Here is a 13,686-nt window from a genome sequence, read left to right as displayed (position 1 = left end):
AATACAATTCATATCCATTTGCGGCCTACATGGTTGAGATCAATCTATTAAGATCGAATAGGTCACTAAACTGATGAGACGTTTGGTTTAGTTAAAATTGGTTAAATCATTGGTCAAATCAGTTGGATCAGATTTAAAAAAAAAAATAAAACAAAATTTGATATAAAAGTTTAAAATATAAAACATATTAAAAAAATTTGCTAACTTCATTTAACTAGTCGAATTGGTAAAACATACTGGTCCGACTGGCCAAAACTGGTCAAAATACTGATTTTGATTAGTTTTCGACCAAGTCTAGTTTTTGTTTTTAGATCAGACTGGCTAAAGTACTAGTCGGCGATCCAAATGTCAGACCATCAATTCAGTCTGGTTGTCATCTACTAAAATGGACCCTCTAGATGAGCCTAGCTAATCTAAACACTCAAAAGCAACGATTTAGATGAGTGTGACTAATCTAAAAAAAGGAAGGATTTAGGTGCATCTTAGAATGTACCTCTTACAATGAGTACACGGTCTCAAACTTCATCTTGGATATGAAATTTGGAATTTTATGTGCCAATCATCATGACCACCACGATAATAGACCTGAAAAAAGAAAAAGCCAAAATTTGAGCATTAAAAATGATTTACTTTTACTTTTTTTTAATTCTTCCAATATCATGCATGTATTTGTTTTTATCTTTTTTTTATAACTCTAAATTCACAGGTCGAAGACAAATGAATTTTCAGTGATTTGGAACGTGAAACGCAAAGGTGGGTACGCCGGCCAACTCATCAAATACTTTTCCATGGGTTTATTTCCCTAATAGTAGATAACTAGTTTGACTCTTTTTATTTTTAGTTTTATTTTTATTTTTAAGTGAGTAGTTTAAGATTGGCTTTAGCGAAAAATAACAAACGAGTGGTCTGCGATTAAACAGTTGTGAAAATGAAAAAGTGAGAAAGAGAGGGGAGAGAGAGAGAGAGAGAGAGAAAGAGAAAGAGAGAGAGAGAGGGAGATTAAAAAACGGGAGGGGTAGACGTGAAAGCTGACTGTTTTGACATGAGAGTCTTACCCACTGAATTCCATGCTCATCCGCATAATTTTGTGGCGGCTGCCCTCAACATCTCATGGAATGACATATTGATGTGGGCTTTAGAGATTAGATAAAACCTGTAGTCCATGTTGGGACCTAAAAAGTCCCGGGAGTCCACCACTGTGACCCCAGCCGGGTGGACCATCATTCTTACCGTGTGTGGACCACAATGTCCTCTCTCTCTCTCTTCTTTCTCTCTCTTCCAAGAGTAAATTGTGTTAATTCTCTTCTATAGAGAAATGAAACTTCCCTTTCAGAACCAATTCCCCCCTCTCTCAACCCTAACTTCCCTTTCAATTCAAATTGTAAAAAACTCTCTCTCTCTCTCTCTCTCTTTAAGAGTAAGTTATAATAATTTTAAGGAAGTAAAACTTCCCTTTCAAAGCCAATTCCTCCTCTACCCCACCCCCCACTAAAAGTCTCTCAAACACAAGTTCCCTTTCAAATCTAATTGTAAATAATCTCCCTCTCTCTCTCTCTCTCATCTCTCAGTAAATTATCCTTAATTCTATCAAAGTAAAGGTATAAATCCCATTTTACATGATCCTCTCTCTCTCACTGAAAAATAAGGGATGAGGAGTTCATGAGCGCCGACCTATAAAATGCTATAGGCCGGTTGTCCGAGATTAAGTGATCTAGGTGGCCAACGATCACTAGTCTGAATGAAGGAATCTACGTCGCTTATTAAGCATATTTTTATTTTTATATTTTTTTTTACACCAATATAAAGTGCAGGTCTCTTAAAACATTTATATAAAACAATGAAAAATAAATCTGAGCCATCTAGCTTATACTAGACCCATCATATACTATCTTTTTCGAAATCATAGAGGAGCTTAATTTTATACAAAAGTAAATTCTCCCCTAAAAACCCCAAAGTAGCAAATCCTCTCTTTCATTTATTTTCTCTTTCTCAAAATGAAATTATACTTGACTCTATAATTTACACAAAAATGGAATATCCTCACTCTCTACCATATTAGAGAGAGTAAAAAGTATTTTTACTAGAAACATCAGCTAAATTGGCCCTTACCATCTCCATAAACAACTAAAATGTGCCTACCATTTCTAAAATGGATAAAAGAGCCCAAAAGGTACCTACACATAACCATTGATTGAACTGTGGAATTGGAAAATGCTCAATCTATATGGGAAAAAAAATTCAAAACTAGATACTCTTTCTGTGGGGTTCTGACGAATGTCTCTTTTGCCCCTGACCAGGCTTTAATGGCTGAGGAGAATGTTATCAATTTAGGGAAAAAAGGGGAAGATGATGAAATTTGTGGGCCTCTGTCCCACCGAAAGGAAAAAGATAAAGAAACTCACAGTTGTTATTTGACAAAAAGTTAGGGATTTTTTATGTCATTTTCAAGGCATGAAGGAGCTCCAATTGGTACCCACATAAATCCTCGTGTACCATTCGATGTCCATCTATTGCAAACTTTGAGAAATTTTCTTTTCTAAATCCAATAATGACCCCTTTGCAATGATACAATGCTTTCCCCACGGGTGGACACTTTCTCTCTCCAGAGAATGTTAAATTATACCATCTCTCTCTCAACTATACCATCTCTCTCTTGACTATACCATATCTCTCTCTCTCAACTATACCATATATTTTTCGGAAAAATCGAATCGGAGTGGCTAACTCAATCGAATCGGAGTGGCTAACTTGATATGGCCGGAAGCCTCAATCAACCTAACTGATAAACCGATCGATTCAATCTGCTTAATCGGGCAAGTCCTGAGCGAATAAAAAAGTGTTAAAAAAATAAAAAATATATTTCAAATATGATTAAATAAAACACGTTCAAATGAAGTTGAAAATTATAAAAAAAATTGATTTAAAAGAATCAGTGCCTTGAATATTTTTGAATTTTTTTTTAAAAAATAGAAAAATATGAAAATAAGTTTTAATAGCCAAAAAATTTTCCAACCAAAATGAATACATTACAGAACCGATTTTGAGATTTTATATAATTGTTTTAAATTTCTTTTAAAATCTCTTGCCAATTCACTAAAACCGATCGAAACTAGAACCAATGCACCTGGTTCGACCCGACTAACCGGGCACTTAGAATTTAAACCGCTTGATTTTTCTCATAACGTGCCATCTTTCTATCTCTCAATGCAACATATGCCAACTTTCTCTCTCTTCTTAAATATCATCAATCTTCCTATCCCCACTTAGGATGTGTGAGAAAGTGTGGGGGTCGTGATTTTAGGAGCAAATTTGCCCATTAAGGAAACCAAGGTGTTCTTTTGCGTGTAAATGTTGTCGAGATTACTAGTGAGATAATAAGGGCATGAGCTTTTAAGAGAGAGAGAGAGAGAGAGGGGTAGGGTAGAGAGAGAAAGAAAGAGGTAAGGTAGAGAGAGAGAGAAAGAAGGGAAGGTTAAAAATAGGGGTTGGGAAATATTCTTTTTAGTATAGGACGAAAATATTGCCTGTCGCCACATGGTAGATAAGAAATGATATTTTTTTGAGGGGAGAGGGTAAGGGCTACAGGTCGGTGGCCCCAACCCTTGGCCATATGAGGACACAACAAACTGCGTGAGGGGAGCATGAACGCTTAAAAGAGACCCTCAATTAATAATTCCTTTGTATTTTCTCTCTCTAAAAGAGAGGTGAGAGAAAGGGGTAAGACCCTTGGAAGAGAAAAACCAGTAACCAGCAAATCAAATCAAGCAAAACATTCACTGTAGGGGGGAGAGAGAAGCTTTTGAAGAGAGAGGAGGAGGAGAACACAAGGCATGGGAATAAAGAATCTATGGGGGTTTGTATTATGAAAATATGAATATGGTGGGGTTTATTTATTCCTTTTTTTTTTTTTTTTTATATCATTTGCTGGTTATAGGCAAGGGATTGTGTGGTTGAGGTGAGAATCAGTGGTTGGTATTGCTCAAGGAATGAAGTGCAGTTTAGAGAGAGAAAACCCCATTTTTTAGATTGGAGCCCAAGACCCAAAAGCTAGAGTTAGAGTTAGAGAGATAAAGACCCATAAGTTAGATTGGGAGCAAAAGGGCAAGAGCTAGAAGAATTGAGCCGTGGTGTATGAGAGAGAAGCAACACTGAGTTCTGGTCAAGATTAGGGCAAAACAAGAAGATGGCTGGTTCTGCGAAGCCGCCGTATTTCAATACGATAAGAGAAGAAGATCGGATCTCCATGCCCCCGCAGAGGCTGCCGGAAGCTATTCAGCCGCCGCCGCCACCACCAGGTGGCTCAGCTCCTGTCAATTCTTCATCACAAAGCACAGTTCAAAAGAAGAAGAGAAACCTCCCGGGGACACCAGGCAAGTACATCCCGAACACCTAGAGAGAGAAAAAGGGGGTTCAGGTAGAGAGAGAAGCATAGAGGATCGATAGAGAGAGAAAGGGGAGTTGGGTTGTAGAGAGAGATGAATCAATCTTCCTTTTTATGAGAGAGAGGACAGAAGTAATTTTCAAGAAGCGCAAGAATTAGTCTCAGTCTTTCTCTTTCTTGTGAATTGAAGATGGCTTTTGAGCAATAATTTCTCTTTTTTTTCTTAATGGCTTCTCTCTCTATCTCTCTCTGTGTTACAGACCCTGATGCAGAAGTGATAGCGCTATCTCCGAAGACGCTAATGGCGACAAACAGGTTCATATGCGAGGTCTGCAACAAAGGGTTTCAGAGAGAGCAAAACCTGCAACTCCATAGGAGAGGCCACAATCTGCCATGGAAGCTGAGGCAAAAGTCGACAAAAGAAGTGAGAAGAAAGGTTTACCTTTGCCCTGAACCAACCTGTGTGCACCATGACCCATCAAGAGCTCTTGGTGATTTAACAGGGATTAAGAAGCATTTCAGCAGGAAGCATGGAGAGAAGAAGTGGAAGTGTGAGAAATGCTCAAAGAAATATGCAGTGCAATCAGATTGGAAGGCTCACTCTAAGACCTGTGGAACTAGGGAATATAGATGCGACTGTGGAACTCTATTCTCCAGGTAAAAAACCCTAGGTAGAGAGAGAGAAAGCATCCAAAAAGCCATTTGCCATCATTAAACAAATGAATGGAACCAAAAAAAACCCATTGTACTTTTTCGCCCATTGTCGCCTCTCTCTTTCTCTCTCTAGCTCTCTCTGTTTTTACATGGTTTTTGGATTGGAATCTCTCACAGTCTATACATGTCCGTGACAGTCTTCCTGTGAAGAGATTTTCTCTCTCTTCACTTGCCTTTCCTCCTCTCTCTCTCTCCTTACTTGAGTCTCTCTCTAGTTTCTCTTTCTTGCTTCTCTCTCTTCTTCCTTTCTTTCTTACTTGCCTCTCTCCGACCTCTCTCTACTCACCTCTGTGCCCTCTTTCTACTCTCTTAATTCTCTCTCACTACTCACTTCTTGCTTCTCTCTTCCTCTTCTCTCTCTACTCTCTTCTTGCTTCTCTCTTCCTCTTCTCTCTTCTGGCTTCTCTCTCTCTCCAGCCTCTCTCTACTCACCTCTGTGCCCTCTCCTCTCCTACTTCTCTCTCTACTACTTTCTCCAGCCTCTCTCTACTCACCTCTGTGCCCTCTCTTCTCCTACTTCTCTCTCTACTACTTGCTTCTCTCTTTCTCTCTATTCTCTTTCACATCATCTCTCTACCTTTCCCTTCCTCCTTTCCTATCACACTCTCTAATCTCTCTATCATCTCCCATCTCTCTCTAACTCTCTCTCTTCTCTCTTTCTCTCTCTTCTCTTTCTCTCTCTCTTTTGGCTGGAATTTTTTTGCTGGAACTTTAATCTTTTCAAACCACTGGTGGCAATACGACACACAGTAAAACTAGTGCATCGGAACAATCGCCCAACCTCTCTCTCCTCAGTTCACGTGTTGCCATGAGACAGAAACTGATTTCCACGGTGAGAATGAAACCCCAAAACAAAACACAGGAAATAAACAAAGAAAAAAACCAAAAGAAGAGGCTAAATCAGAATTATTCATTCTGATACCCCAAAAATTCTATATCGGTACTATCATACGATGAATTATCTGATAAGAGTAAAACCTTACCCCAACCTGCAAAAATTCCATATCAATATCATATGTAATCTGCATGTTGACTGTCATAGTTTGAACCCCATGAAGAGAGAGGAGAGATGACCCCAACTCACAAAATCAACATATGGGGTGTCATAGTTTGAACAATCTGATGAGAGAGAAAGTTATGAGAGATGAGAGACAAAGCTTACCCCAACCTGCAAAAACTCCACATGGTGTGTCATAATTTTGAGAGAGAGAGCCAAAAACTCGTAGAATTTTTACTGATTCAAGCAAGTCGGTTTTTTGTTACAGGAGGGACAGCTTCATAACACATAGAGCCTTCTGTGATGCTTTAGCTGAAGAGAGTGCAAGGCTCCCCTCTGGTTTCCTCAGCTCAGCCAGTGGCCATCTGTACACTGGTTCAAACTCAACCCTAAATCAACCAAGCTCTCAAATGGCTTCTTTATTGGACCAAATTCACAACCCAGCTATGAGGCCACCTCCAAACCCTAATTTGCTGAGGCTTTCAGGGAACTCTCAGATGGACCACCTCATGCCTCCACCTCAAAACCCTAATTTCCAGACACCACCAAACCCTAGTTTCTTCGGCCTCCACCTGCAAGATTCTGGCAACCTGGCCGGAATCCTTGCTGGGAGCTCGCCGGATTTCCAACAGCAAGCTCGACACGGTTTTCTACAGAATCCCGGAAACAAGAATAGCAGTATGGGAGCTAGCACTAGCAGAGAGGATAACAATAATTCCGGTGATAATAACCCGAATTGTTCGAGTATTTTGATGTCGGAGCAGCTCGGAATTATGGCGAATGATCAAATGAATAGCGGTGTTTCATCTCTGTACAGCGGTCATGGCCTCCCTCAAATGTCGGCGACGGCGTTGTTACAGAAAGCTGCTCAAATGGGTGCAACTACTAGCTCCAACACTGCTTCTTTACTTAGAGGTTTGAGCTCTCCGTCAAACACTAATGCTCATCAAAAGCCTGATCTCTCTTCTACAATGGGCCTTTCATGGCAAGACCAACAAAAACCAGAGCTAGTCTCAGGGTTAGATCATCAAATGAGGACTAATTTTAGTGGAGAAGAGGCACAAATACAAGACATTATGAACTCTTTAGCGGGAGGAGGGACCGGCATATTCGGCGGTGGTGCCGCTACATTTGGAGGAGATTGTAGCAACAGTGAGAATGAGCAGCAAAACCATTATGGTGGGTTCAGTGGTATGATGCAAGGTGTTCATGGATTGCACCAGGGTGGCTTTTTGCATGGAGTTGTGGGTTCGGGTTCAAGAATCGAAGAAGGAGGAGGAGGAGGAGGAGGAGACAGATTGACAAGGGACTTTTTAGGGGTCGAGAACATGGCTAGAAACATGGGGAGAGGACTTTCACAGAGGGACCATCATCAGGCAGCCATGGCTTCGCTTGATTCGGGCCTCAAGTCTTACAGACGTGAGAATTTGCAGTGAGAGGTCGGGATCGAGTGCGCTCGAGATAAGATTTAAGCCAAGGTATGTTAAACCTGTTTGCTAAGCTAGATGAATTCGCTTAGTTCTCTCTCCTTCTCTTTCTCTCTCTTTCTCTCTAAACCACTGTTATGTTTTTACTCTTTGCTGTTCTTAGTAGTGCTTTCTAGTTTTCACTTTCAGTGTGCCGCTCTCTGTCTTTCTCTCTCTTTCATATTATCATTGTCTTCTTACCCCCCCAGTTCTAAGACATGCTAGCACAGGTTTTGTCCTCTCTCTTTCTCTCTCTAGGGGATGGCTTTAATGTTCTTCTTGTTCATGCAGTTCTGAGATATGCATGCCTTATGACTGTGGTAGTGTGTGCAAAATGCCTATCTAATATTTGCTCTTTCGTTTGTTGGGCGCAAAAGGAGGTCCTACATTATATGTCCTTCAAAAGGTGGCAATTCTTTGGTAAACAGACTTCAGACACTTCAGTACCTTGCTCATTAAAGAAGCTACTCGTTCCGACTCTTTAATGTATTTTGAAAATGCTGCAATCCTAGAGAGAGAAAGAGAGAGAGAGAGAGAGGTGGTAGATTTCTTTTCACATTCTTTACGTGTGTTTGCATGTTCATCGGCTAGACCAATGAAAAGCAAGGGTTGTTGAGCCTTTTCAAGGTGAGGAAATACATGCAAGAGCGTGGATTACAATGCTAACACCCTAAAATAGCCCCCACCCCCTTCTCTCTCTCTCTCTCTCTAAAACTATCTTTCTCTCTCTACAACTCTCTTTCTCTCTCTACAACCACAACGTGCATTCCACCTTCCCATTCTCTCTCCACTACAACTATTACCATTCTAACTTACTGAAACAACCCCCAAACCTATCTCCCTTTCTCTCACCTCTCTCTCTCTCTCTCTACTATTCTACCATCCTATAATACTACCCTTAACCTTCTCTCTCTTTTGTGGAAATTATGCAATAAAACAGCCAAAAAATCTTACACAGTCAAACATGACAAAATTTCAACACACCAATGACCGTTGCAGTACAATACCACAAACCAATATAAATACAAAAATAAACTAAAATAAAATAAAATAAAATAATGGAACACAATAATTTCTTTCTAGATTAGAACATACTTCACTTTAACTACATTTTTCTACTTGGAGTAAAAAGGAAATCATTTTTGTTTATTTCTAGTATTCACATTGATATTATATATACATATACATGACAACAAATTTTCTAAAATTTTGTTAATAATAATAGTAATAAAATAATAATTAATAATAACGAAAAAAGGAAGCGGCTCTAAAACTAAAACGCATCCCAATAAAAAATGATGCGTGTCTTTTCCTTCATTTTGAAAAGTATGCACAAGTTGCTCCCAAGTTGACTTGAATGACGACTAAATTTTTCTTTCTATGAGGAAATTTGTGTCAATAATGAAGTTTACTTATGTGAAAGTTGAATCAACTCTAAATATTTCTCAATAATGAGTAGGAAACACTTTAAATGTCACTCCTTTATTCATTATTATATTTCCCTCCTCTATTATTATTACTATTATTATTATTATTATTATTATTATTATTATTATTATTATTATTATTATTATTATTATTATTATTATTATTATTATTATTATTATTATTATATTTTATTTTGTGGGGTATGCTAACTAGCCTAACTCATAAGAGAGAGTCAAAGGAAAAAGTCTGAGATCAATTTATAACCACACATTTTATTGTTGTAAGATGTTGAACAATACCATACATTCAAGATTCATAAGGAGATACGTGGTGTTATAAAATTCTTATAGAGGAGAGAGTCAAATGGCAATGGAGGATTCCGAAAAGGTAGCAAGCAGAAAGAAGAATCAAGTGAACCATTTGAAATGGTTGATTACATTGACAGGAATAGAGAATCATACTATCTTGTTTTTCATTCAATCAATCAAGAAATTAATGTGCTAGATAAGAGACATAATCTGGGGTTGATAGAAGTCCGATTTCTCTTTTTTTTTTTTCTTTTTTTTTAAAGAAAAACCTATACATAACTCTGGTTGTTCATTTTCGTGGCTTCAATCTAGGCCATTAAGCCTATATTGTTCTATAGGCCCTCAGATGACTTATATATACAAACACGCACACACATTGCATGCATGTGTAGATTTTTGTTTGTAGTTTTGTTTACGCTCAGATTTGTGCCAATATCATAGAGAGAGCGTTCTACTTTTTCTTTTCTAAAATGGATAAAAGAGCGTTAAGGAAGGCCTCAAACCTTAAGAAACTTGGATCTCACACTAAGATGGAAGAAAAACAGTGGGAGAGATCATCGCTCACTGGATTATATCTTCCAGATGAACCTGCATTAGTCTTATCCAAATTGTCTGTGCAAGCTCCATTCCAAGAGTAACCATATTCTATTTGCAATTTCTTTTGCTTCTCTATTTGCAAGATGATCAAATATACTCCTTGTATAGTTTGTACATGTCTTCATTCAAACCTCAAATTATATACCTATGGATCTCAGATTGCTTGTCCTACTTCATAACATTATATAGACTTAGAATAATGGCCCAAAAACCCAAGTAGCATCTTCAAATTTACCATTTAAGTGTGAAAAGTTCATGTACACACAAATTAGGTACACATGCATGCATAGAAACATATACGTTCTTATATATAGATGTAAATGTGCATACATAATTCAGTTACATACACATGTGCATTTAATTGTATGTTGCACATACCATGCATATGGAGTTGTTGATATTCACATGTAAAGATACATAGGGATATCGTTTGTCTGTTAGTTCATATTTATGGGATTGTATATTATAAAGGGAAAAGTTCATATAAGGTTGGAACCTTATACTGTAGACGAAAGGCACGCAAATTTATTTATTGAAAATGGTTATTCCAATGCTAAAACGCTCTAATTAATCATCTCAACCTTGAGATGTATGGATGTGAGAAAAAAATAAATTTAAAGTCCAAAAAATGGTATGTCTTGTAATGCATTATCTTGACCATCCATTCACAAGATTTTCATGTATTTGTAGATCTGCATCATTCGTTGAGTTTTAAATTTCATAATTAGATGTTAGATAGAATTTCAAGTCATCATTAAAATTTTCGATACCAAAATTACATCTCTCGAAGGCCTTTGGAATTACACCTTATTTGGATTGTTTAAGGTTGACCCTTTTTACGAACCACACCCTGTTATAAAACCATTTACTTTTAGTACAAGAATGTCAGAATCAGCTAGGTATGTCACTTCTCCACATAAAGTCCAAGAATTTTTTTTTTGACTTTGAACACAACCAATGAGCCACCCCTAGTTGATTGATTTCACATCTAATGGCTAGGGATGATCTTGGCTTTTGTGTACCAGCAGTAAACTTTCTATTTCTTAAACTAATATTCGGAAATGTGGTAATACATAATTGTGAAACTTAAAGTGTTGATAAAATCTTTTGAACCATTTTAAGTTACATTGTAATAAGATCTTCGAGGAAAGCTTGTCACTCGTTTGCAAACAAAATTTGAATCCCTGGACATATTTTAGACATTTAGCCATAAAAAATCATAAAGAAGCTTTATATATTTCCAATCATGAGCAACCCAGAAGGGCTCCACATGAATTAAAACACATAAATATGCAGACATTTTTTATCCACCATGGAGAACATCTAAATTTTATCTCTTAACTTGTAGCATATTATGTGAAACCTACAGGGATAAATAACAAAGCTTCTAAAAAATGCAGTATTAAATATTACTGCACCAGTTGTGACTGAAACTCTCATCATGAAGTCTAAAATGGTTTTCATCATCAAATAAACCTAGCATATCGCTTATCAAATGTTTATTGTTACTACTCTTCATTTGCAATTTGTTTTTAACTTTCACACATATTTTAGGATCCATATTCAGCTTGTTATTGTAAAAAGCTAAAGCCATATGATACTAATTGGTAGCATATACATCGCACAAAAAATTAACAAAGACAAAGTGTAGCATCAAAGATTGTAGCATTATATTGAAGAATGTGGAAGTGAAGAAATATAGGGAGAGAACTTTTCAAAGATAGCAAGAAATACAGTAAAAAATGAAGAAACCAAGACTAGAGCATATTTATGAAAGTAAAGGGAAACAACACAACTTCAAAAAATTCATGATCCTTTGAGAAAACATGTCATTTTAAAAAGAACTAAGGAAATATAATATTGCCGGTAGCATCAAACTCAATAAGTTATGATCATTTTACCTAAATATCTGATATGCTTTGATTGTTTTTGGATCAAATTTAGATATTCAAACTTAATTGCCAAAAAGTTAAAATAAATTCATGAGTGTGAATTACTTTTCTATAGCTCTTGTTATTTCCTTTAGAAAAATACTATCAATTATAAAGCTATTTTTGGCCATTTGCCTATGGTTGCCGGTGCCCATAAGTTTGCTCAAATTGTAATTTTAAATCTATTTAGGGTTTTGATATACAAGTATCCAATTGTTTAGAATCCACTTTATTTGAACACAATTTAAGTGGATTGACTCCTTTCCAATGCTTGGTTGTAGAAATTATGAGATATTTAATGTTTTAATATTGTAATTGTAGAGCATTGTTTTTGAAGGACATTCTAGCAACTAGTTAACAAATAATCTCTCTTTTATCAAAACTATTGGTGCATATATATGTTGTGTGCATGTCTGCCATGTCTATGTATTCTTTCCCTTTAAAAGAGAAAATATGAAATCCACTTCAAAATTGATGAACTTTTTATTTGAGAAAGCAATGACAAAGGTATGCTAGCTAAGTCGTCAGTAGTTATGCAACCAAATTTCTACTAATACCTGCTGATTGTATTTGTAACAAGTGACACGGCAATAGTTTATATAGCCTTTGTCATATATTAAGTATTCAAGTAAAAGCATGAGTAGTGCTTCATACAATCCGAGGATCATTTAGTTGTGCTGAAGACGATAAGTTAAGGGACATTTTCTTATTTTCCTTGTTTTGTGAAGAGTGAAGGATGGGCACATGTACATTCTCGTACAAAAACACAAATGTATGTACGCATGTGAATACACAAATACGAACATTTATTTTATAGAAATTGTTTATCTTTGGTAAAAGAAAGCCACATTTACCTCAAGCCATCAGATGTGAAATCCGATGACCTCTTCTCAGCAAAACATTTGAGAAAATTCTCTCGAAATTTGAGCTTGGCCAATGGCAGACTCCAGCGAACCAATATCGAATCTAGTGGCTAGAGGTGATACCGGACCTTTTGTACCAAAGATAAACTAGATAAACTGTGTTACTGTATGTTTTGAATATTTATATACTTGAAACACGTGCGCAAACACCTTAGTCATGTATGGATCTTAATTTCTATGAAGACTATTATGATTGACAAATGCATGAATACCTGTCATTTACTTCAGTGTAAGGAGACCTGTTATGTTTTCTGGATTTTCTTATGTGTTTATTGTTAGGTAAGAGAGGTGTAAGGCATGACCCCTACCATGGTGCCCTTGAGTCAAGTGACACATACAAAGGACCTCCATTTGTGAAGTGCAAGATTCATCAACTTTGCTAGAAATGATTGGTAAAGGCTAGTTGCTTCAAAAGCCGTTCGTGAGAACTTTCAACATTACTTTTGTTGTTGTAATGCAATAAACAATTTGTTGCTTTAAGGTCAGATTAAAACCACATAGGTACTTTTACTTGATCAGATTTTTGGTGCCCACATCTTTGTTGAGGATATACTTGGTTTAAAGGATCCTTTCCTTTACCTCTTGAGGAGGTAAAAGTGCAAGGTCTCAACAACTGTTTCTTTATATCACTAGTGAGTCTTGAAATTTAGTAGCATATAAAAGTCATGCAATTTTTGTTATATATTGTGGTGATATGTTTTTTTTTTTGAGACATCCTTAAAGGTAAAGAAGGAAAATAGGCATTTCTCAGACTTCAGCTCAATGCTCAATGGTAGACATATCAGTTTAGGTGAAGGAGGCTAAGGGTTTGAACTCTTAAAGTCTGTCTAGAAAATCCCAAACAAGCTAACCTAGCACCTTTTAAAAAGGGCACCCTAAGAAGAAAAATCATTGTGTATCATTAAGTCATATGAATTTACAACATTATTACCGGATTACCG

General features: G+C 36.9%; 1 protein-coding gene across 3 annotated transcripts; it reads left to right on the top strand.

Moving 5' to 3' along the window:
* Positions 1-3,821: 3,821 nt before the first annotated feature.
* On the top strand, positions 3,822-13,425 carry LOC18443109 (protein indeterminate-domain 4, chloroplastic). Of its 3 annotated transcripts, XR_016048943.1 has the most exons (5): positions 3,822-4,370; positions 4,642-5,038; positions 6,361-7,570; positions 7,850-7,978; positions 13,025-13,425. XR_016048943.1 is itself a non-coding variant. In XM_006853308.4 (4 exons), the coding sequence occupies exons 1-3, from the start codon at positions 4,184-4,186 to the stop codon at positions 7,526-7,528; spliced, it is 1,752 nt and encodes a 583-aa protein (XP_006853370.1). In that variant the 5' UTR covers positions 3,822-4,183; the 3' UTR covers positions 7,529-7,570; positions 13,025-13,425. The 3 variants fall into 3 exon arrangements, 2 of the variants coding, with proteins under 2 accessions (XP_006853370.1, XP_088713709.1); XM_006853308.4 differs by lacking the exon at positions 7,850-7,978; XM_088857583.1 differs by lacking the exons at positions 3,822-4,370; positions 4,642-5,038; positions 7,850-7,978 and adding an exon at positions 5,209-5,927.
* The last annotated feature ends 261 nt before the right edge of the window (positions 13,426-13,686 follow it).

This window comes from Amborella trichopoda, chromosome 2, assembly GCF_054954075.1.
Source record: "Amborella trichopoda isolate Santa Cruz 75 chromosome 2, AtrichopodaSantaCruz75HAP2 v2.0, whole genome shotgun sequence".
Lineage (NCBI taxonomy): Eukaryota > Viridiplantae > Streptophyta > Magnoliopsida > Amborellales > Amborellaceae > Amborella > Amborella trichopoda.
Note: the sequence above shows the minus strand (reverse complement) of the source record. Positions and strands in the feature narration are given on the sequence as shown.

Excerpts from the sequence above, each read along its gene's own strand:
- LOC18443109 (XM_006853308.4), top strand. The coding sequence starts at position 4,184 with ATGGCTGGTTCTGCGAAGCCGCCGTATTTCAATACGATAAGAGAAGAA. Across the intron at positions 4,371-4,641 it reads AAACCTCCCGGGGACACCAG|ACCCTGATGCAGAAGTGATA; the intron begins GCAAGTACATCC and ends TCTGTGTTACAG. Across the intron at positions 5,039-6,360 it reads TGTGGAACTCTATTCTCCAG|GAGGGACAGCTTCATAACAC; the intron begins GTAAAAAACCCT and ends TTTTTGTTACAG.